Source organism: Leuresthes tenuis, unplaced genomic scaffold (genome assembly GCF_036924035.1).
Source record: "Leuresthes tenuis unplaced genomic scaffold, fLeuTen1.0.hap1 SCAF_19, whole genome shotgun sequence".
Taxonomy (NCBI): Eukaryota; Metazoa; Chordata; class Actinopteri; order Atheriniformes; family Atherinopsidae; genus Leuresthes; species Leuresthes tenuis.
In genome coordinates this window covers 14,112,719-14,138,426 of record NW_027325373.1, presented here as the reverse complement: position 1 = coordinate 14,138,426, position 25,708 = coordinate 14,112,719, and the positions used below count along the sequence as shown (strand labels likewise).

Genomic DNA, 25,708 nt, shown 5'->3' with positions numbered 1-25,708 from the left:
GTTAAATAATACAACTCTGCCACCTGCTGACAAAAAATGGTACCTGAGTTGTTCGTTTGATAGTTAGAAATAAAACAATAAGACTTACAGTTAGTATAGACTCTATGTAGTCAGAAACAACTGATACAAGGTAGCCAACTTACTATATTGTTCTGTGGCTTTTAAGACTGATCACTGGTCAAAATATACATTCTTTTTCAAGTTATCGATTACAAATAGACAGCTACAGACATACTTATGCTTAAAGTCACCACATGTTTTGTGCAACACCTCCCATTGGTGTTAAGTGGTGGGTGATGAGACAACCTACCATTCTTTATTAGACAGCTAACTACGAGCAGGTGGCTTGACGCAGTGTGCAAAAAAAGAAAAGCTTGAGGCTTATCTTATTCCAGTTATTGTAGCTTTCTTGGCTCTTGTTTCCTTTGTCCATATGAACGTGACCTGGAAACGAATCTCAAATACATTTTGGAAAAGAGAGGAGCATGTGAGAGAAAACAGAAAACATGGCCGTCAGCTGTAACAAATCAAAAGTGAGATGATGCAACCATGAAACTAATCATTTCAAACTGATGTTGGTTTAAAGTGACAGCTCTGCAACAAGGACATTTCACTTTGTCTGCTCCTCTGCTTGCATTGCAAAGGAGGGGAACTAAGACGCCAGCAAAAAAAAAAAAAAAAAAGGAATCGAGGACAGGAAACGTGAGTAAAGGAGCTGGACTACAAACACATTGTCATCTGTGGGAAACTTCACTGAACTTGGAAAATGAGATAGAAAATGATTAATATTCTTTCAGTGGATTGTTGGGCTTATAAGTAACTAACATTTACAGTCTGAATAGTATATGTTGGTAGTTTTGGAAAATCAACTACAGACCTATGTTAGATTATTTATCTCATGTCTTGTCGTACTTCTAAAATCTTGATTTATGTCGTTAGAATGAGTTTCCTGTAAGTAATGGTACTCTGTAATGCCTGTTAGAGTGTAATGTTACGTTAATTGACAACTGGGACCTGGAAGTTTCTTAATGCTCCGCTAGAAGTGTGACTAACATTGAATAAGGTGTTTTTTCAGACTTGAGACCTATACTTTGCCCTTGCTCACCAGCTGTCAACAAAAGATGAGCAACTATTCAACACGTGACGTAATTTCGGGGGAGGGACTGTGCGTGTTTTTACGGCTTATTTGTACAATGCCCCACTCCCTCACAGGCTGCCATTACTGTGGTGAATGAAGAAATAAAAGGGGAGAGACGACATAAAAAAACAAGTGGGAGGGAGGCAAAGGGAAGCGGAAGGGCTCACGAAAGAAGAAAAGGTTGCTGCCTCTGGAGGACGTAACTGTAAAGGGGTCTCAAAGCGGGAGGAAGCGAGCTAGGAGGCAGGCTCATTAGCGGCGCTTCTATGGCTCAGTCGGCTGCAAACGGAGTAGACCAGGACCTGGCCAGCAAGAGGCTGCACTCAAGGTAGGAGCCCAAGACAAACATGAGGGGTCAGCCCTCGCTGGAGGTCCTTTTATTAGCGAAAACGATCCAGGAGAGACGGCTGGGAGCGGCTAAAATGACTGAAAGGAGGGAGAGTAGTGGAGACTGCCAGCTCAAGGCTTTGCTTAAGGAGGAGCTAGTCAGGGGGAACTTGTCCAGCCAGCTTTCACTGGTTTAAAGCTCAAGACCCAGCCACAGCTGAAGCCCAGAGCCCAGATCCAAGCCTCGTTCCTGGCTCGGGCCACTGAGTCGCTGTGGCTGGAATGTACAGACTGAGAGGAGCCCTGTGAGATGTGAACTTGGAAGGAGTGTAGCAGGGGAAAGACTGTTAGCAGGTTTGACACATCCACAGTACACATGGCTTTGGTTTAGAGGTGCCATGTGGGTGCTAAATCACAGCAAATAAACAGGGTGAGGAGTTATGATAGCATCACATCGCGTCAATGTCTGCCAAAACGTTTGCTGATTTACACCATATTAGCATACAAGGTGTGATACCAATGTTGTCTCTTGCCTGCAAATTTCCTGGCGTCTTTCACCTCACCATTACCAGTGTTATGCCACTATTTGACAAGCTTAACTCATGGTATTTTTTCCATTTTACTAACTGGTTCACTTCACAGAAAAAAAGGCTTTTTATTTATTTATTAATTTAGATGGTTCAGTGTGTCATTAATTGGATTATTGCATTAAGTCTCACAATTGGTACACTTTTTGTCTCCAAACACACTCTATATGATCTGTTCAACCACAACTGACTTTATGGTATCTGCACTAATTCTCCCATAACCTCACAGGTAAGCTAGCTGGAGAGTGGAGCTGCTCATCTGTTTGTCAACACTGTAAAAATACAATAAAACCTCTGGAAAAAATAGTAAAAAGGCTCGTCTCTATTCCACCAAATTGATTTGGACCCTTAACATATGACAAACATCCAATTAGAGACTTAGATCTTTATGAAATTATGCAAACATTTAAGTCCAATTTTGATACCGCTCCAGTGGAATGGAGTGAGGGAGTGGTCGGTTAAACCAAGGTTTATATTTTGAGTAAAATAAGCAAGCCGCTGGTGCGCTTTCTGCTCAGGGTAAGTGCATTTTTTTTTTTTTGTTTAAGACTTTTTCTCACTGGGATTTTGTGTCCAACCGTAACTGCATTGTGACATTACACCCCCTCGAGGCTGTTGGGGAATGTTAATAAGTGTTGAGGTGAGATGTGACATTCATAAAGCCTGCAAGGTTGTCAGGTCCGTGACGAAAAGCACACCCGCAGAAAAATGCACCGAGTGAGCGCTGGTAGTGCTGGTCATGGTGCGATTGCTTTTTTCCTTACTTTCAGTACATGACCTTTTCACAATGACGGTTGTTGGTGTGTGCGTCATCTGTTGCCTCCAAAAGCTGGAGTTGAGACACAAAGAGGATATTATCTGGAGGCCTTTTGTGAACAAGCAATCTCTGTAAAATCCAATTGTTTTGTTGCCAAAATGAAAACAATGACGGGCAATGAAGGGAAGCAACTCTGGGGGAAATATTCCGCTTACGTGCAAAGCAGAACAAAGCAGAACTCTTGCGGCACCACAAAGCCGTCAGTTAAAAGAAGACATCCTTAAAAGTCTCCAAACACTGGAACAGAGAAGGACAAACCCTGGAGCTGTGAATTGCTATAAATAAGAATTCTGACATTCTTGCTTCCAACCGAAGCATTTGGATCCAAATGATCGGTATTTAAACCAGGAGCTGCTGCAGGTTACCTTGATTTTAGCTGTTGAGATTGCAAAACCGAATCCACAGATGTTCTAGTTTTCCTTCATTTTTTTCGGGGTAAAGTATGAAACCGCCCCGGTCATTCTGCCACTCAGGAAAAGGCAAAGAAAAGAGAAGAAAAACAATGACAGAGCTAAAATGCAAACGGAATAAACAGGAGACAGTTTTGCTCTAACTGAAGGAGACATGCACTGCAAGAGGAGAAACATTCCTTGAGAGTTTCTCTTTGGTTTCCTTGACAACAGGCCACGGTAGTCTGTAATTATGGCTGTGTTACTACTCTGAGCGCAGGGGTTTCTTAGCTTAGCCAAGAATCACGGGGACGGACCCTTGAATATGAAATAAGGATCTGTTGAGAAAAGGAAATGTCCCAGAACAAAATCACTTATATCACTGGCTTTTCTTTGGAGTTGCTCTTAATCACAATTCCTAATAGGATTATTTCACACAGTATGTACTTTTCATGGATTATCCAGATTCCTGAATGAGCTGCTAAAGACTTGAGGTGTTTTATCTTTATTCAGTAAAATCTAAATTTCTTCTTACTGTAGAATTTCAAGTGCTTTGGAATTTTGTGCTTTGGTTTCTGCCACACTTAATGGGGTCAGTACCGACTTGAATGTTACAGGAGAGGTGTTATGAAATGTAGCGGAACTCCATCCATCCATCTATTTTTCTATAGATGTGTTCACTAATGCAGGATGGGTAATTTCATGGGTAATTCAGGATCGGGGGGGGGGATCGTGCACGCTCAGAATTGCTTCTTGGGTACATTTAAGATCGCCAATAAGCTTAATACAAAAGCTATTGGCTGCTCATTCTCCAAACTTCAACTTGTAAATGCAGAACTCTCCTCTTTACTATGTTTGTTATTCTCCTACATTCCAGTTAACCTATTGGGCATAAACCTTTCTGGCAGCAGAACGGGATCGTCACACATAAATTGTGAGGGATTGATTATTTGACCGATGTTTTCTGTTGTCACTGTTTTATTTTTTGAACAAACCTTACCCGCGGCATTCTTTAAAATTACACTCAAAAGTCACATCGGTACGCCGAACCAACTCCCCGAGACCTGTCCTGTATGTCACATGTGCTCCTTGCTGTCATGGTTACAGCACTGGGAGATTGTCTCACTTAGACCACAGGCAGGCTATAATGGGACGAGTGTCTCCCAAACAGACCAATTAGATGGCTAATCAGAGGAGAGAATGGCAGACCTCTCTGCACAAATTCACTGCACTCCAACCACAAAGTTGGTAAGAATGACAGTCACTTGTATCCCCTGTCATGGAGACTAAATATATATATATATATATATATATGTGTGTGTGTGTGTGTGTTCATAAATGTCCTTTTTACTCTTCTGGTGATTCATTTAGTCTTTGATCTTTTTTCCTCAGTGTGATTTTATAGTTCAGCAGTGGTTTTTAAAGGCCATTAGCATGCTTTTCCCATCAACTTCTGGCTTTCCACTGAAACCGAACCTCTATAGTTACTTTCTATTTGGTGAGTTCGATTTAATTTGATTTGTGTAATGCCAAATCACAACAGAGATCAACTTAATGTCCTTTAATAGAGCCGTGCAGTGAGGATTCTTCATTGTCATGCTCCTTCAGAGCCACTGACATGGAGTCCTTGGAAGAAGTCTCAGCATCCACCTGTGACTAGATTTTCCCAATTTGTTCGTCTGATTCTGAACACGGGGGTATAACAACTCTTCTGCTGCTTCTACGTTCGTCAGCCCTTGCTTTGTGAGGACCTGGTGAAAGTTGTGTAGCCTCACAAAAATTCTCACTTGCTCTATTCTGTGTGTCTTTATTCTTAACAGCCGACTGTTTTGAGACTGCAAAGACGTAATTGCTCAGAGAAATCTTCCCTTTGTGTTCTTTTGTAACTGCACTGACCTTGTACCTTTCCTCTATCTGTCTTTGGCCATTAGTGCCTGCTCCAGTTCCCTGTTTGCACCGGCACCCTTAGCAGAGTCTGCCACTTTGTGGGCCTATCTTTTGGTGCATTGCTCAGATATAGCGACTTGAATTTTCAGCTCCAAGCTGAAGAGGCTCCACTTGAAAAATGACAAAGCTTCTGCTGGTAAATGTCAAATGCAGCTCCCACAAATACAGTTAAAGCATGTATTATCATACAGCACACACACACACACACACACACACACACACACTCTGATCCTGTCTTAAATTTCCTTAAAATCTAACAAGCGCCACTTCTAATCTTTATTTTGATTTCAAGCCTTTACCTTTGCTGCAGCAAAACACACCACATACAAGGCCACCCCTCCCCTGATACCAGGCTTAACTTCAATGAGGTAGCAACAGTCTGTTTAGTGTTAATCAAACGTTAAATGTTCGAGCATCTCTCCCGACTTGTTTTTCAGGCTTTCAACTTTGGGGTCAATAGCATAATGCCATGTGAAAAATTACGATGGGATTCTTTTTCTCGTTATTGTTCTCAGTATGGAATGACACGCCCTTGTCAGTAGATAACCATGAAAGGCTTACTGAAAATGTTTGGGATTTTTGTGATATTTAATTTTGATATTGATTTGACTTGGGTTTATTGAAGGATAGCTGCTGACCCTGTCAGGGTTCCATGTGACATTTGGACAGAGCAAAGCGAAGCAAACTTTTGAAATGTCACTTAATAGAAAATGGGCATCAGACTTGGTTTCTTTTAAAAATCAAAAGTCGGGTCGATGGAAGCTGCGTCCGATGTCACCTGCGGCTCAGACCTCAAGTGGTCTCAGCAGTTAACCCTGGTTTTGGGTCACAGCTGTGAAAGCTTCGTCTGTATTTTGGTGGTTATTATCTACATCTTGCATCCCGTGACACAAATAAACAGTATTTTTCAAGATTTCGCCTCAAGAATCAGCATATGAAGCATGTAAATATGGGTAAACATGAACCTCGTACTTTCTGATTGATTGCAGTTCATGCATGCAGAGATATTTTAAAAAGATTTAAATGTTAATCGGCACACACACAGTTTAGGTTTTCACATATTGTTCTGTCTGCCTCATGGCATTTAGTAATAGGATATTCATGACTTCTGAGCAGAGCATCGTATAGAAATAAAGATGATTACTGACTGAAATAAGTTCTTTTCAAATTCCAAATGGAACTTGAGTGATGGATGTAGCAGTTGCCACGGTAACGGAGACACTGTAGAAGCGGTAGGAGTCCCCCCTCTTGACTTGGCTTTTGAAATATCGTAGTCAAATTGTCATAATTTGGAAGTTGCAGATATTTGAGTGGTTATCCACTGCCCACACCTTCCATTTAGTGACACAAATGACGATTAAAGCTTTTTTTTTTTAATATGTGATTCAACTCGTGAAGCATCCATTAAAGGGGTGAATGAGAATGGAAATGCAACTTAAAGATATTTCTACAATAAACGTAGAAAAAAAACCAAACACCCATACATTTATCACCTGATAGTGTGGACGTTTAAACTTGTCTTAACTTAATAAGCCCTTTACCTCTTCTTCACCAACAGCCTTGATTATCTTTCTTGGCTGTCAACCTAATTCTGTTTCTGCTAGTGTCAGCAGATAGATGGATTAGTCTGGGCCACTCATAGTAAGGAGGTGCAGATGACGGGATTAGCGATTCTCTGTCGCTCATAGGGGCAGTGGTCAAGCTTGGAAGTATTGCTCTTTTTCTTTTCATAACAGACGGTACATCTGCTCTCACCCAGAATGCTCCCCATGTTGCACCCTGCCTCTGTTGCTCTGTAAGGTAGAACAATGGACCTCATTGTCGCAGCTGGGGACAGGTTGAAGAGGATCAAAGGAGAGGACGCATTTCTATTGGAGATGGAGAAAACTCGGTGACATAACAGCAATCCACATCCCACCGTCTTCACTCAATTCAGTACAGCTGGAGTATGAAAACATGACGTTTGAGCTCATTTAAAGTCTGATAGTTTTTTTTTTTCACTCAGGAATTGGAACTTTTCTTTCGGGGAATGTTCTGCATTTCCCCGCTGACTCTTTGGCTACATGAGTTGAGGAACATGCCATTCAGTTTTTTAAATTTTTTTTTTTTCAAAAAGGCTTCTGAAGACTTGAAAAGCAGATGTTATTCTTGGCTGTTCTCCGACTGTGGTTCTGACTTCCAGTTGGATTGTGTCCAGATTTGCTGCAACGCTGGATATTTTCTGGCTGTTTGAAAGACATTATGGGATTTGTTTAGACAGTTTATAGGACTGAAAAGTCTCAGCATTGCATCATATGTGATATGCATAGTAGAACGAAACGCTAAACACGTAAAGAGTTTTGTTGATGTAACTTGTCTTGTTAAGTATTGTCGTCATGGCATTTGAGCCTTGCCCTCTGACTGGAGCAGAGAGGGCTATGTGTAGACTGGTCCACCGTGGAGCCCGGCCTCAATCTATGCTAAGGCCTTTACATTTGGAGCTCGAGGTCTATGTGAGCAAGACCCGAACCAAGCAGAAACACAGGTGCAGTGGGAAAAAAAACTGAAATGCAGCAATACTGACACGGTCTCTTTGCCGCTTTGAATTAAAGTTTGAAATTAAATGACCTTTGTGTGCGCAGATCGGAGGAGATGGAGAAAATCTAATCTGAATATATCGACAATGCAAATTTATGTTGATTAACGCAGCGGTGTACATTTCAGGATGCAAGGGAAGAAAAAAAACATTTTTAAAAGGTCTTCAACAAGTGGACTGCACATTTAAAAAAAAAAAAAAAAAAAACCCTGATTCTGCTCCTCTTTTGAATTGAACCTTTTGCAAAATAGATTAAATTGAGGGATAATCCTTGCTTAACTCTAAATTCTACTATCTTATCTTGAATTTAGGGTGCAACCAAATTGGCTGGTCTTTATCCCAGATTATACAATGGCTCTGGGGTGTAAACTTTCTGGGTACATCTCACTGATTAGCCCTTGCTGTTCTGAGTACGGTCTGTGTGGGCAAAAATGTTTTTCTTGACTTGACTTTAGATGATTTCTCCCGGAATATGTGTCTCGTCATACTTGAACTTATTTTTTTTTCCCCCCATTTTCTCAAGATGTATGAGAAAAATCGTTGAAGGGTAGGTAATACCTGTACATAAAGCAATTCAAGAGAATAGCGAGTCCTTACACATCAGCCTGATATGAGCAGAAATCAGTAAAATTCTTCTTCTCAAGGTGCTCATATTAGAGCTTAGTCTCAGTTGCTAAGGCAACAGTTCACAGAAACGGCTACAGACTGTGTTGTCATGGTGATATTTCCAATTTGTTCCATCCATAAGATGATGTTGCAGCTCTGCTGTAATCGTATTAGTATTACTGTATATTATTATCTATTACAGTGCAAGTATATCTGTGCTTCCATTGACTTTTCCTATGTGTGCCCTATTCAGGATGGAGGCCTCTTGCTTGGAGTTGGCTTTGGAAGGAGAGCGACTATGCAAAGCTGGGGACTTTAAAGGGGGAACAGCATTTTTTGAAGCTGCCGTGCAGGTCGGCACTGAAGACCTCAAGACCCTCAGTGCCATCTACAGCCAGCTGGGAAATGCCTACTTCTACCTCAAGGAGTATGGCAAAGCCCTGGAATACCACAGGCATGACCTTACCTTAGCTAGGTGAGCACTTGATCTAAAGGCTACAGTATATGACTCTGTCTTTGACAGATCTTTGACAAATCGACAAGAATTTTTGTTTTAAAGTATTCGATAAGCATTACAACGAAGTACAGTAGAATATTTACATAAATGGAATGATAGATAAGTGTAGAAGGAAGTCACATTTCTTAACATTTATCTATTACAACTCGTGATCTGGAAGGGGATCTTTTCTCCAGACATTTTCATGTGATGTAATGATGGACATCATGTATTTTATTTTAAGAAAGAAGAAAAAAAAGTGCTGTTTTAGATCATTTAAACAATTATAGAAAATTGTTGACGTTGGACTATAAATATCACGAACATTAGTTTATTCTTTAAGAAGAGCTCTATTCAGCTCTGAGCCGTTTTTGTAAAAGGATTGTATGTGTGTGATATATCTTTTTGATACAGATAGATCCAGAGGGGCCATTTTCAAGTTTAGCTAATTTAGGAGTCAGGTTCTCAAAGCACAGCCAGTGGGGCAAGATTCAGAGGAAAGCAAGGAAAAAGCCTTCAGCACTGCAGTTTTGAACTTTTTTTGATTAAAAGATACTCTCCAAATCTCACTGTCGGTTAATGAGCATCTACACTAACTTATTTATTGTTAGTGTTGTCATAACTAAAACCCACCTGCAACTTTCAGTGTGGGATGCAGATTGCAATTGTACAATTGTACCTTGTACATTTTTACTGGTAGCCTGGCAAGATGAATCCTTCCAAAATCGTGATTTTTCGCAGTTGTTACAAGAATCTAGCTGCCTTGTGTAGTAAGGCTGCCTTGTATAGTAAAGTCAGTTTCACATATGCTGTGGAAATCACCAGGAAGCAAGATTTCTTGGTTGTGAGTTTCACATTAAGAATTCCAGGAAAAAATAAGGGACTTTTGTACAGTAAAAGTCAACATCTACAAGCCGGATATTTAAATTGCGAATGATCTGGCCTCCTGCAGTGAGCGCAGCTGGTATGTCAGCAGGGAAATGATTAAACCCCCCCAGGACGTTTAGCTTGTTACATTACAGTATCACCAGGACCACTGTGGCATGGTCCCTGGAAGTAAGCAAATAAAATGACATGTGTATCATACTGCATCTCCCTGCTGAGCTCTGTTGCTGCACCTCGATTACTTTTTTTTTTTTCTCCATGTAGGGTTTAACAGAGCGGAGTCATCTTTACCTTGACGCTAAATTAAAAAATGTGTTTCCCTGTGTACTCAGAACTATAGGAGACAGAATTGGGGAAGGAAAAGCCAGCGGTAACCTTGGTAACACATTGAAAGTGTTGGGGCGCTTTGATGAGGCTGTTGTCTGCTGCCAAAGACATCTGGATATTTCTCAAGAGCAGGGCGACAAGGTAACCATAAACGAAACTGTGAATGTCCAAACAAACTGACATGCACAGACGAATAAACTCTGATATCCACAGATGTAAACTCTCTTCTTAAACCTGTCTGTCTTTCCTTGTCATATTACGTTGTAGGTTGGGGAGGCCAGAGCCCTGTATAACATAGGGAATGTGTTTCATGCAAAGGGCAAACAGCAGTTGTGGGGCTGCACCCAGGAACCGGGGGACCTGTCTCCAGATGTCAGAGATACACTGCAGCGAGCTACTGGCTTTTATGAGTATGTTTCAGAAAACTCATACATGCAGTATATAGGTACAGACATTTGACTTCCTTATTTATCTTCTATTTTGTCCTTGAAACGTCATGCGGATGGAAAAGATCTTGCACTCAAATACAGAGTTTACTTTGCCTTTAAATCAGTCCCAGTTGATTTAAAAGCTACCCCCGAGGGATACTGCCACTGTCGTTACTACTGGATTGCCGTCAGGGTTTCTTCGTTGTATCATTTTTCTTCACAGTCTTATTTTAAAATGCTGCAGAAGGTTTCATTTCATTTTTATCCCACCACAGAGCAATTTACCTCCTACTCTTCTTATTTTCTTTGCCCTCTGTTGCACTCTTGGCTCACATGGGCGTCTCTGCTAACAGTGGCTTCATTATTCCATTCTCCCTTATAGTCCACTTTCATGACGTACACAGTGGGCTGCTATTATTTTGACGAGGCCTTCTCTCGAAGCTAAGGAACTCTGCAGCTTTTGCACCCAGACAGTCTGGAGGACATTTCTTTGCATAGAAATTGTTGCTGCAAACTTATGAGGTATTATTCTCATTGTATGTCTGATTTCTTCTTGGATAACGGACTAAAGTTATCAGTGGGAGACTCTAAACGACACTAAATGCATTTATTGTATTTGGAATGCCTTTGCAAAGCCCTTCGCACTTCTAAGACAGAATTCCTCAGAAAATGATCTGGGCTCCATTTAAACCTTTTCATAAAACCTTAAATTGTTATCTAGAGTGAAAAATACTAAATCTATGATACAGTGGATGCATGTGTAGATATTTAAGTATTATTATGTGAAAAATAAATACATTAAGACTTGAGTTTCTTGTTCTGAATCATACTGAATAAAAAGCATAAACAAGAATAAACGGATTGCAAGCTGGCAAATTAAACAAAAACAGCAGTTCTGACAACTTAATTTAGCACATGGATACTGATACTGTGTTTGAACTTACCTCTGCAGGATGAACTTGTGTTTGGTCAAAGAGCTTGGTGACCGAGCTGCTCAGGGGAGGGCTTACGGCAATCTGGGCAACACCCACTACCTGCTGGGTAATTTTGTTGAAGCGATCAAGTTTCACCGTCAGGTGAGAAACCCACGACATTTACCAGCATCCTATTCACACTGCTGTAGTGCTGAAATATCGGGGAGTTCTCGGCCTCTTGTGTGTGTGTGTGTTTCTATTCCACGCAGCCCAGAAGCAAACAAGTTGTGACTCCAGCATTTTTTGTTTGGTTATGATGAAAGACTGAGCTGTTACCGTCAGTATATGTTTCTGCAGAAAGACTCCCAAGTCGTCTAATTTCAATCTTTGCAGAAGCAAGCACAACGTGTTTTCGAAAACAATTTCCTCCCTTGTTTGGCTAAAATTTTCTATGCAAAATAACAAGACTCCTCATCTTGTTTGAGAAGGGAGGGGGCCTGATTCCACTTTGAATAGCTATCGCTGCAGTCATTCTACTCTATTCATTTGTATTGAGTCAAATTTTTGTTCATTTCAAACGAACGAAGGACAGGGAGAGTAAATAAGTGTTCAATCATGATTCCCATCGTTTTTATGTTCGAGAGAATGTTTGTGCTCACTTCATACATTTCACTCTCAGCTAATTTCACGTGGAAGTGTTTTTCAATCCATTTCGTGCTGTGCTAGCACACGGTGTTCGGAGAATGTTCTACTTACACAGAAAAAGGAGGAAATTGGTTCTTGGTGAATCATTGAAAAGTATGGCCTCAGACAATCCCTCCCTGCGCTTTCCTGTCGCTCTCCATTGTAAACCACTTCTTTCTTCATGTAAGAAACCGGCCTCCCCTCACTCCCCCATTACAAATCTATCAGTGTGCAATGGAGGAGAGCATACTGCCTATAAAGGGAATCAGAGGGGGATATTTGAGGCACCAGTGCTGCTGCAGCGCCTCTGGTCAGAAAATGAGCTAACCAGCAGAGTGTGCAGCTTGAACTTGTGTAACTGCCTCTGCTCATACACTAAGTAAGAAAAAAATGCTATCAAATGAAGCAAAATGACATAAGTTTTTAACTCTTTGTGATTTGTGGAGTGAAGCACAGTTGAATGCATCGTCTTCATGTTGTTTGACTTCACCGCCTTGTCATTTACAGCGATTGTCCATTGCCAAAGAATTTGGGGACAAAGCAGCGGAACGACGAGCCTACAGTAACCTCGGCAATGCGCTGATATTCCTTGGACAGTTCAACACCGCCACAGAGTACTACAGGTGAGAAAGAGCGCAGTCTGCCATCTAGTGGAGGGTGGTGAAGGAAATAGTGATATTCTGCGGCATTTCACTAACTCTTAAAATACTATCAGAAAAGTATTTTTCAGCAATGTCTTCATTTGGATCTTCAGTTTCATTAGTTCTCCTCATTTATCTCCTTGTTTTTTTCTCCCAATAGAAAAACTCTGCAACTGTCCAGGCAGCTGAGAGACCAGGTGATGGAGGCCCAGGCCTGTTACAGCCTGGGAAACACCTACACTCTTTTGCAGCAGTATGAGAGGGCCATAGACTACCACCTAAAACACCTGTACATAGCCCAAGAGCTTACTGACAGGTAGAGTGAGCACAGATTAAATCAAATACGTGAACACAGAAGCAGTTTTTAACGTTTGTATGTGCATTTCTCAATAGGGTCGGTGAGGGTCGTGCCTGCTGGAGTCTAGGAAATGCGTATGTGTCTTTAGGCAACCACAAACAAGCTCTCCACTACGCCCGAAAGCACCTGGACATCTCCAGAGAAGTGAGATATTTTATTAAATAGAAGCTGAAAGGAGGGAAAGTAACATTCTAATTCTGTCATGGAATGAAGGCCTCTTATATTTGAGGTATTTGTTTGTCTCTCTCTGGCCCCCCTCCTCCCACACACACTCTATTTCATCCTTAGATCGGAGACAGAAATGGGGAACTGACAGCCAGAATGAATGTGGAGCAGCTGATGGAGGTCCTGGGAGTCAATGAGAGCGATCTTTCACCCTCCAGTTCAGAGTTTGAGATGCAAGGTAAAAACTAAAGTTTGTTTCCACACTTTTGCAGAACGGTTATGGGTCAGTTTTAGGGACGTTGGGGCCATTTCCCTGGTTTTTGGTTGTTATGCCGTCTGATTTAGATTATGAGACTAAGACTTATAAGAATAAGATTGTGTATTTTTTTTTTACTGTGATATTTGTAATTGGAAAAAAGCATGCACAAAAAGACAAAACACAGATGTTCTGTATCATCTTTGATATATTTATATTTTTATATTTTGGATATGGCAATCTGACAGTGCCATGTAGGGAATGTTTTGAAAAGCTGCAAACTTCCAACACACATATTGGCATGAAATTTGAAAAACTGACCTTCACATGAAAATAACTTATTTGCAAGTGCGTCTTAAACGGGACTGGGTTTGGTAATTGAGTCTGTGAGGCAGATATGATCAGGATACGGTTCTAACTTACGTTTCAATCTCTGATAAATAACCAAACGGGGATGAACCTGCTGTTGTTGTAATGTTGTGTATTTCCCATTAGATACATGCTGCCACAATAAATGTCCAAAACGGTTCACCAGCCATTACATACTGATAGCAACAATGGAGCTAACGTTGCACCTGTCTGTCATTCTGTTTTCCCCGAGTTCTCTCCAGCAGTAAAATCCAGGCTGATGTTTCGTCTTGTCCCGTCTTCCTTGTACACTTTTATCTCCTTTTGCTCACTTCCTCTGATAGCGTTGTTTTGGAACTGAACTGCACCTGCTACTGCTTTTTCTTTTTTTTCCCCACACTTTATTTGTAATGAGGCAAGTCTTTTTTCAAACTTTATTTGTTATTGCCTAAATACATTGTTGGCTGGCTCTTGGCTTGTAATGTGGTACCGTAAAGCAAAGCAGTGTAGTCCCGGGCTTGACTTGTGGGCTTTGCTATCTCACCCCTGGGTGCTCTTTGTGCATTACAAAGGTCAGTGTACTTCAGAATGCAAAGTGAGTCAGAGGCACATAGTTGCAAGGTACATGCACTTCTCTAGCTTTGCTTTAAATGAAGAATTACCATATTTTACTGAAAACAACAATATTATATAATAATTAACATTTGATATGTTATTGTCATGTCATATGAAATGATTTACAAATAGTTGATTCTGTTTTTATATATATATATTTTTTTAAACAGCAATCCTAATTTCTTTGGTACTGGTGTAGTTTGAAATAACCAGAAAATTGCAAAGGTACCATGTCCCAATATAGTGATAACTGTAAGTGGTTGTTTTATAAAGTAGAGACTTGATTAACTGAATGTTCTAGTTCAGTTCATGCCAGTCTCCCTTTACACAAGTGTTTAACACTTGTTTTTATGTTGCCTGATCTCTTGAAAATTGTGTAAGCAAGTTACCCATGGAATGGAAAAGCATGTGGCAGATGGAAAAAGCCCCTCTGTTTGTGTGCATATATGGGCATGAGGGTCTGAAAGTACATAAAAACAGGGACCTGTGTGTTTGCCGTCTTCACACTGTGGCTCAGACAAAATGTCTAAAGTTTTACCTTTCCATCTCGTATAAATGGGAGCAAACAAACAAGATCATAACGGTTTCGAGTCGACCAAATCAAATTAGGAACAGACTCGAAGTCAAATCAAGTTGAAACTTTTTATGGGGTTTTTTATGTGGGTAAATATGCATTTATGGATGGCTTTCAAACTTCAAAACGACATGGATCATGCTCTTTTAACTTCTGTGTTTGACAAACAGCATTTGTGGGCTTGAGCAAGCTAACCTGCACGTTGTGTATATATACATAAAGTGGCCATATTAAGTATAAAACTAACTTAAGGCGAGACAGTGTCTGTGTTATGTCTGAAGTGAGACTAAATATGACAGAAAGTTGTAATGTTTATTTATTCATTGCTTTCTTTCTTCTAGGGTATGATCCACCTGTTCACACATCCAGACATTTGATGTAATAAAATGTGAAAAAGCTTTAATATCTGCACAATCTGGCTGGCCCTTGCATGTTATTTGTGTTCATGAACCCTCCTCGGGGCAGATGCTCACACCCACGTCCCACATTTTTCTCTTTGGAGCAGAGATGGCAAACAGATGCTTATTCAGTTTGTTTGCCTGCTTGTCTACCTCATATCCACATCGGACATCATGAGACCACCACTGACATCGCAGGCTTCTGAGAAAAAAGAAATAATAATTTGCAAGAGATCCTAAAGTTGTGAGATATCACATCTGAACCCTGTGTGATGTAATGCTCATTTACATGTCTGTTTTGGTTTTTTTCTGTAGGAGCAAGACCCAAAATCACCAAGAGAAACAGTACGGATAGCGTAGAATTGTGGAAGTACTCGTCAGATAAGGTGATTGGCTTAATCTCACTAAAGAAAATGTGCCTGTAAATATGAACCATGCTTTTGTCAGTCTCTAAACTGATGCGTTTTATTCCCACAGAATGGCGACGACCAAAACTTGGAAAGCATGCCGAGGAGATCCAAGAGTCAGCTGTCGCAGCCTGGTAAAAGGAAAGGCTACTCTGACAGTCAGTCATCAGATGAAAGGCCCTGGTTGGACTCCCCTCTGGACACCGATGACATCACTGTGCAAGTCCCGCCTCCGGTGCCTGTGAGTAGCAACAGCTTTGTTGTTTTATTACGTTTTCACGCTCGAATAAATATTCACAAAGCATTGCAACTATCGGTTCAGCATTATGAGCAAATATCAACATTCAAACACCAATTATTGCAGCGTTGCTTATTAAAACCCTGAGCAGATAGGATTTCTCTGTACCTGTTTCCCTTGATTAATATTTTCAGTCTTCTTGGTTTCGGCTCTAAAGAGAACATGTGACAAATCAAGGCGACAAACCCATGAACACTCGTTTTCAATAAGGTTATGATGTTTGATCATCACTGCTCAGAATAATAATAATAGCTAGCTCCCTAATGAATTCTGTATGTTTATTCACAGCTGTTGCATTGTGTGCTCGTAATTATTTGACCCTGCTGCATATAATCATCCCATGATCCTGTGACAATGTCAGTTGTTGCAATCAAATTGGCTGACAGGCTGGAAATTACAGGGCTGCTTTATCATAGTCCATCTCAAGCAGGAAGAAGCACCGTTCACAAGTAAATGAAGCATGCCCATATGTAAATGTGAATCTGCAAGTGATGTGCTTTGAAACATGATTAGAACTGCACTCGAGGTCTAATCGACAGTTTTATTCCACGGCTTCTGACGTGTACATTAGTAAGACGCGCTCTTGCCATACCAGCTATGTCAAGCCTAAGTTTTAGCCTACTTTGGCTGTATGAGTTGGTGGAAAATCTAAGCTTTGGCCCACTTCAATGGTACAAGGACTCATTTTAGATGTTTTGCTAAAAGAGTGAGGCTCAGTGTATGCCTCAGACAAGAAGTCATCATCCTCATCAGGTGATGACCTGCGAAGAAGACACGGAAATAAATGAGCAATGTTGTGCTTGTGTTAGAGTGTGATCCGTCACAGTAGGTCAAAATAATGCCAATTGATGATTGAGTGTTTGAATTTTCTCCCTCTGTGCAAGCAACAGTTTCTGATCTGTTCATTTTTTTTTCCTCATGTAAGCATAGACTTTTGATCACGTAGAGGCCTTTCTTCTGGGGAGAAAGACTCATTCACCTCACATGTTTTGCTTAAGAATTCACTTCCCATGAATGTCAAATGAAATGAAATGTTGATATTTTACCTTCAGTGTAGTGTGACAGTGCTCTGCAACAGCACTTTTCTGACGGTTACTCAGTACCATAACTCAGAGGTGAGATGTGATCTTAGCCATATTTCAGATATGGTCGGATTCTGTATGGTTGACTTTGAACTTTGGTGTCCCCTCCAAAGAGTAGTGACTGTAAAGTTTTTCTGTGCTTCTCAGTGCGATGCATATTTGTTAAAGAATTGGTAGATGAAATGATTATAACTTAAACTGTCTTTTGCCAAGTTTACAACATTGTGTTGTTAGACTGTAAGTAAGAGGTGGGAGTTGTGATTACGATGCCACCTCTTGGTTTGTTGACTGGAAGATTAGGACTTTGGGTGTTTGGCCGTCACCACAGGAGGTGGAGCTAAAGAGGAACGTTTGAAATCTGACTAAATCAAATCACTGCTGTATTTGATAATGTATTTATCTTCAAAATGATCACCAGCACACACCAGCAATGATCAAAACGAGTTCACCTGGCTGATGACACCATAGTGACTGATACAGCTGATACTTGCTGAATGAGGGCCAGCCCCTTGTGGCCATTTGTGATATTACATCTTGGGATACTTTGAGAAAATTCCAGTTAATTTAATTAACTTTTTTTCCACAAAAAAGTTAATTAAATTAATATGCTATTACTCTAATGTTACACTATTATTAATACCACAATAGTGTCAGAGGTTAGAAAGTCAAATGATGATATAATTTAGAGGGAACCTCTTTTATCTGTTATTCTTCTTCATTCACACTTCCTCACTCTCTCCATCTATTCATTCCCTCGTCATCGTCACATGTTCCTTTCTCTCCTGTTCTGTCACTTTGGCCTACTTGGTTAATTGGACATTATGGAAAGGGAAGTGAGGAGATCCACAGAGAGACCATGAGGCCAAGGACATGGGACAGGAGCTACACCTGATTAGACTTTTTAAAGTATAAAAATGGATGGTTTCTGTCAACTGGGGGTAGTAGATCTCCGCTGGCAGCGGCTGATAGCAAGAAATGAACTCACAACCACTCCTGCACCCATTTTTCTAACCTCTTTCTACCCCATCTCTGCCTCTCAGCCAATAATGTGACCTTGATCACGGAACAGCAACCCTCCCCACAGGGTCAAACGCCCAACTTCCCATAATGAGTTGTTTTCCCACAGTGCGTGAACAGGACAAAAATGGCCTGCTGGAAGCAACAGAGAGATAGAGAGAGAGAGGGACAGACAGGAGGAGGTAGTATGTTGTTAAAAGAGGGCTGAAATAGAGGGATACAAGAGGAGAGGAAATTAGAGGGAGGTGGTCTAGAACTGCAGGAAAGTAGAGACGGGGAGAGAGAGTTGTGTAAAGTGGAGGGTGAAGGCAGACGAGGAGGAGGTGTGAGCCAGGCAAATGAACAGAGCGGGAGTGAAAGAGAGCTCGGAGAGGAATGAGAGATAGAGACGAAAGAAGTGCTGCCACCGGTAAGATGTTTCACTTATGCTTTACAGCTCAACATAACACAAGTATTCCTGAGATTTCTCATTTTCTTTTCACATTTGACATAAGAAGAGAAATATTTGGCAGTTTGTGGGATTTACTGCTTGTACTTAAGACTTTAAGGCGTGTGTGTGAAGCTGAAGTCACAAACGTATTTTTTTGCTGAAACAACTGTCTGATTTTTCAGTATAGAAAAGAAAAACAGAATCCACTTCCACAATAGAACTCTTAGAACTTTGTGTCTGCTGACCTACGTCACATCTTGCTGTGAGGCGTAGTAATTTTAACTTCATCTGCCAGTTGGGGTTGAATTTGTTGGATCTTATTCTGCATTTGTTGTTCACTGTAATAGTTGCAATTATCTATACTTGATAGATGTTTTTTTTGCATTTGTTAATATGTGGAAGAGAAGTGTCCTCAGAGAGGTCATTGACACAATCACAATGTTTTGACCTTTGTGGCTTCATTCGATCTGGTCTTCCATTAACCTACCCTGGGACTTTTTTGTTGATTTTTACCAAAACAAGTTATTTTTAGAACAAAGTGGATGCGTTTTCAGTTGTTCCCGTAAGATGTCCGAATATGCACCAGGGATTTCAAACTATTTCCTTCACCCGTGGTCAGAATCAGTAATTATTTTGCATTAATTTCCCAAATTTTTCTGTGAGCATCATGCTACAATGGTTTAATTTTCCCATAAAACCATTGTAAAACCACACACTGTTTGCAGCAAAATCAGCTAGCTGAAATAGGAATTTGAAGCGCCCATAAAGTTTACACAAAATTACCTGAAATCCAAATTAGTTGCTACTTTATTTGAAATGGCTATTTAACAATTTTCCCGCAACATTCAACATACATTAAATACATACAATACATACATTAAATGCAGAAAAAATGCGGCATAACCTGAAATGTTTATTACCGTCTACTGTCGCCTCAACTTGTTCTTCAGTCATATTGGTTTTGTCGAAAATAATCGTCTGTAACATGATGGCATGACTGTGCCATTGTGCTTAATGTTAGTTCAGCTGCTGAAAACAGCTGCAAAATAATCCCTGTCTCTCAACATCCATTCATCAGTATTTACTGCCACAGCTACACTGCCGCTGATTCGCGTCATCTCTTTCAGTTTCAAAAGCTATTGGAAGCGCTTAATTTAGGTCCCGCAGCTCGTTGGTGGTAAAACGTTGTTGGCAATGGCTGCTTTCTCCTGCCAGTCCTTTAACTCTCGACCTGGGTTAGCATCCGGAAGTCTTACTGCAGTCTAGCATGAACAGGAGCTACTGGTACCTAGCTAAATGCTCGACTACCAAATCATTTTTTTAGACAACCTGAAAGGTTAATCAACTCCACTGCCACAATTAGAAAGGATAGGCTGGAAACTTTTGTTATCATGTGACCCTTAATGGGTTAACACACCTTCAGCTCCAGCTCATTAAACAGTAATAGGCTGTGGTGACACAACCAGGTATTAAAGCAGTTATATTGATTTATTACTCATTACTTAAGCGTTATTGCAGTAGGCAAAAGTTCAGCGAAATTGATATAAATGTTTAAGAAAACAAAATTAAATCCACAATTCTGTGACACTTGGATTGAAATATATCTTAGTAAACTGGGAGGGAAGGAATGATTGAATGTCAAATTACAAAGTACCACAGCAGGGAGTGGAGTTTTGAAATGGAGTCTACCCAAATGAGTTAGTCATTTAATTTTTTTCATACAATTATTGCATTTAGTATATTAATTGAACTGTTGAAAGTGTTTGAGCAGAATCCACACACACAAAGCCCACACACTCAAGTCTAGTCTGTCTGACATTTTTGAACTGCGGCCACAGTCGGTCACGAGATCAGACACATGATTAGTTTGAAGAAGCTGAGCTATTCTCAGTTTCCCACTGAAAGCGTTGCTAAGTCAATTCAACAACACAGGACGTTGCCACATTTGAAGTGAATGACTTTGGAAGCCTTAAACGTGTACCTGTGACGCCCTGCTATCTCACAGTTGGGACCTGTGGGACCTACCTTAGACAAAACCTGGGAAAGGACCCTGCTACACTTGCTTAGTTCCGCTCTATTTTATTTGTGCATGTGAGATCATGATTGTGCTTTGTGATCCCACTCACTTGAACTAAACTAAAAGGGTGAAGAATTGTAACAGCCTTTAAACCTCTTGAACCAAGTCAAACACAGAGGGCTACTCGAGGTGACCCCTCTTGGTCAGTACTAACATTCATAATGTATTATTTCTTAATTGTGTATTTACCCAGCCTCCTCTGAAACCTTTTCAGAGACCCCCTGAGGAGACATGCCTTTCACTTTCAAACCATAATTTATGTTGATAATTAAAATATACTGAGTCAAAACAGGAATCTTTGCAACTGATATTCCGTACTTTGAAGTTTGTAGGGGTAAGATGGAGGCAGTGCGATCCAACCTATTGTTTATTTCAAGATACAATTTTAAGATTGTATCAAATTTGACTTCATTTCTAGTTCATAGGTTTCATTTTCATGTTGACCATCATATACCCGTATATTTATTGCTGCCGCCCAGCAAATTAGCTGTCATAATATTGCAGCCTAAGTGCCAGAATATTTCAGTAGCGCTGGTCAAACATTATAAATTCCACATGTGCTTTGCCAGGGTTGCTTTGACAGCTTTCATACATAAATTATCCACTTCAGTTTCAACACATTATTGACTCTGTGATCTCAGCTAAACATGTGCCGCGCGATATGAGTGCTCAGCCACTGCTGTTATTTGACAATAAACAGAAGAAAGTCTACTGTGAGGGTGCTGTGTAGCTCAACTGGTTGAGCAGGTGTGTCTTGTACAGACTCTATAGATTCTCACTGCACCCATCCCAGATTCGAATCCCAGTCTGTGGCCCTTTGCAGGATGTCATCCCTCTCTCTCTACCCACCTTTCTGTCTAATAACCATCAAAGAAAAGAAAAAAAACCTTCTATGCGACACTAGGAGGGTCAGTGAAACATGAATTACATTTTGTTAATCACTGATGGATCCTACAATATTTTTGATGGTTGAATTGGTGTTTTATATTTCTGCCACCACAGCTAGTGTACCAAACTCCTCCTACTTCTGCTATTTCCATCTACTTGGGTCATATCAGTGGCTGCAGATGTTTATTTTGTGATATTGTATCACCTTCAGTATCTAGGCCACGGTATTCTCACCAGGAGGGCCATCCCTTGTGAGTTAATCTTATTATTTTACTTCACAACGTGACTTGCTTGAAGATCCTTATTATGCAACCCATATTGCATTTAGGTTAATTAGTTCACCTGTAGATTACATCTCCTGGATGTAGGAGCAAATGAACATCGGGTAGTGGAGAAAAGTAACCCGCATGACCGTGTTATGAGTTTGAATTACATGTATTCTGATGCTCCAGAAGTGCAGGAAAACCCCACTGCCATGTGTTGGTTTATGGCAGCAAAGAGTGCCTCCATGGGAAATGTGATGAACAAATGGAGACAAGCAGAACAGAGCCTGACTTGGAACTGCCTCAGATTCCTCCAAACTGACGTCATGGGATTTTAAGTGAAAAGAAAGATGATCTTTGAGGAAAAAAGACGTGAGAGTTTTGTCATTTCTGTTGCAGAAGCTGGGCCGTGACCCCTCCGATGAAGACTGCTTCTTTGACCTCCTCAGCAAGTTCCAAAGCAGCCGCATGGACGACCAGCGCTGCAACCTTGATGAGCCACAGGACGGAGCCAACGGAGAAGGTGCCGCAAACATGCCAACCCTGACCGAGATGATAGGTTTGTTGAACTAAGCGCAAGAGGAAAGCTTACCCTTCAAAACACGAGTCTAAAAGATCTTTTGCATTCATTTAATTTATTAATTTATTTTTTTTCCTCTTAGATCCTGCAATTACCACTTCCCCCCAGACCGAGGAGCTGTTTGATTTGATTGCGAGCTCTCAGAGTCGACGTCTTGATGATCAGCGTGTTAATGTTGGTAACCTTCCGGGGCTGAGGATTACCCATAACAACTTGGGACATCTGGTTGGTGAGGGAGATCATCAAGAACCCAGCGATGACTTCTTCAACATGCTTATAAAGTGCCAGGTGAAAACCCAGTTCTTACACAAACTCCCTCTTAGAAAAATGTTAGACTTCAGAGATAGGTTGTTAGGTTACTGTTATGCTGCACAAAGTCCTGTTAGCGATCATTCTGTTGAACTGGCATCTATGTGACATTTTTCTTCACAAAATATGAAGTACAGATCATTTTGCCATATTTACCTCTACGCTAAGTACATTGTCTCTCCGGTTCCAGTCCTCAAGAATTGATGATCAGCGGTGCTCCCCACCAGAAGGAGGCCCTCACGCCCCCACAGTGCCTGATGAGGACTTCTTCAGTTTAATCCAGAGGGTACAGGCCAAGCGTATAGACGAGCAGCGGGTCCAGCTGCCTGAAGATGACCAGGCCAGCCCTCACTCCCCGGATGCAGAGCCACCCGGCGGCTTTCCTAGCTAGGACTCGATGAATAACGCCCTGCAACTTCATGTCAAAGAAAAAAAAAAAACACCAGAGAAGCAAAAGAAAGATGAGCTGACACTTAGAGCCAGCGCTGAAGGGTGAACTAACACGATTTTAAATAATAAGACAAATTTAATGTGCAATAGGTGGTGCCCTTTTAAATGTCGCTTGATGTGTTATGTAATAAATGTGTAAATATAGTGGGGATAAAAGAAAAAAAACAGAACTGAGGATCGATGAAATGCTGAGGAATTACAGTTTGAGGTGACGCGATAGCAAACACAAAATATAGTGTATATACTCAGTCTAATGCCTTAATCAGAATGACCTATTTTCAGACCTAAGATTGTAGTCCCCTGTGTCAGGTGTGATGCACAAGATGGGCATGCACTTCAATATGGAGAGTTATTGTGGAGTATGAGTTGTGGAAGTCACAAAAATGTATAGAGACACAAAGGTTTTATGACAATAATGATGATTTTAAGATGAGACAAATTCACTTGACTTATGCTCTTATATTTTTGTGGTTTCTACTACTCATAGATGAGTGTTTTTTTTGTGCAGGAGCAGTATTAGGGTCGGCCCTCCAGTGTTAAACAAAAACTTGCTTTGGTGACTCTTTTCTTATTCAGTGTTTGAGTTTAACAAAAAGAAATAGGATTTTCCAATTAAATGTTTGATTTTACGCCGTTGTGAAATTCCTCTCCTCAATCAGTATTCAGTAACCAAGATTACTGAGCAAATGGTATGAAATAGATGCTTATTTAATTTTTTTAATTTTTTTTTTATTTTTAGAAAAGACCAGAGTTGTGTGGTAATTTAAGCTCAATTTAACATTTCTGCCTGGCTTTTAAAGTGCTGCTTTCCGCTGCCCACCTGAATTTGTGACAGCTAAATTACTGCTTACTGCCATTTTTTTTTTTTTCACTTGATATAGACATGGAAGCAGTGCAGTGAGACGGCTGTGTTGTATTTTTTTGGAGACTCCTAATACCATGCCTCAAACGTTTGTTGCTAGTATGCTGCCTCTCTGTGGTCAGAACTTTTATTACCTCTGTGAAATACAGGGCGCCGTATGTTGGGAGAATCAATGCCCGTTCTCACATGTCAATCGGGACGTCGTGTTCCAAGTGTGACGGCTCAGAACCATTCTTCTGGTTTGGATCATTTGTACTGTATATGTGGAGGTTTTTTTTGCAAACTTTCATATTTTTATGTGCTTCGTCAAAATCGGATACAGCCAAGTGAAATCTTCGGCTCTTTTTGTTGCTGTCAAAGTCGAACAATTAACAATAGAGGTACAAACTACAGATAGGAAGCTAAAACAGGTCAACGACTTGAAAAATAGAAAAAAAGATTTTCTGGGAAATGATATGGTACTGAAAAGATTTTACTTTAACTTGAGGCATACTTTTTATTTAAAAGTGGTCTATACCTCATATTTGTACCTCAAAGCTTATTTGAATCTTAAATATATTGATTTGTGAACGCAGATGGATTATGTTGTAACTTTTCATTCATTTCTCTGATAATCAACACATTGGGAGCTGCAGTTGATGTATTCATTACATTGTCTTTTTGTGAATTAGCTTCTTTTTTTTTTTTTTTTTTTTTTAGAAAGTACCTGGTACGCTTCAAATTGTTTTTGCCATAATTTGTACATATAAATATTTTTTGTATTTATGTTTCCTTTGAGGACATGAAAGTGTGTCCCCCCCCCCCATGCTTTTAATAAAATGTTTCCGATGTTTATTTGGTTGTTTTTGGTTTTCAGCTGGGCTGCTTTTCCAACGCTTTCTCACACCGACAGAAAACTAGTGGTAGAAAAGAGTGCCACGCACCTCTATCACATGCATGCCAACACATTCAGCCCACTGGGAAATGATTCCACTATCTGAGAGTCACACGATCCATTGAATAGAACTGGATTTCTCAAGCTCTAATCGTGGGTGAAGCAACACAGAAAGAGCTGTCCGAAGTTGTTGATCAACGGCAGTTGCGTAACCAAGGTTGTGTAGGAATGTGAAGCGTTTTAATAAAGCGCGATACTGTCCCCTAATTGTGTCATGGGAGCTGTGGGAATAATAGATTCAGTAGTGCAAATAACTACACAGAACACCAAAAGTGATTTTGACTCTTACTCCAATGTTCATTGGAGTAACATTACTCTTTATCACACTCGGCTTGTGTTAACTTGATCAGATAATTCCTCCTTTTATAAACTCACTTCCTCTTGAGCATGTAGTTCCTGTAGCACATATCCTCCTCTTTTTAACAGACACTCCCAAAAACTAGCATCAACAAAATGAGCTGGATAATATGAGGCTGTACAGACAGCTGCCGACCTTTTCTGCCACAGAGCCCCCCTCTTGTCCCTTGCCTCTAATTTCTACAACCGCTCCCCCCCCCCTATCCATCACACTTGCCCTCCCTCTCTCTCCTTCTCAGTTCTTCCTCCCTCTTACCCAGAATGCACCACGAGCTGAGC

The 25,708-nt window shown here is 40.6% G+C and overlaps 1 protein-coding gene across 2 annotated transcripts; it reads left to right on the top strand.

Moving 5' to 3' along the window:
- Positions 1-624: 624 nt before the first annotated feature.
- gpsm1b (G protein signaling modulator 1b) lies at positions 625-24,010 on the top strand. 2 transcript variants are annotated; one of them, XM_072371395.1, is made up of 14 exons: positions 625-702; positions 8,640-8,861; positions 10,100-10,235; positions 10,362-10,504; positions 11,475-11,598; positions 12,628-12,743; positions 12,922-13,077; positions 13,155-13,263; positions 13,408-13,522; positions 15,791-15,861; positions 15,953-16,123; positions 22,337-22,496; positions 22,600-22,805; positions 23,017-24,010. In XM_072371395.1, exons 2-14 carry the CDS (start codon positions 8,641-8,643, stop codon positions 23,215-23,217), a joined length of 1,929 nt encoding a protein of 642 aa, XP_072227496.1. In that variant the 5' UTR covers positions 625-702; position 8,640; the 3' UTR covers positions 23,218-24,010. The 2 variants fall into 2 exon arrangements, with proteins under 2 accessions (XP_072227496.1, XP_072227495.1); XM_072371394.1 differs by lacking the exon at positions 625-702 and adding an exon at positions 1,156-1,466.
- Positions 24,011-25,708: the final 1,698 nt, after the last annotated feature.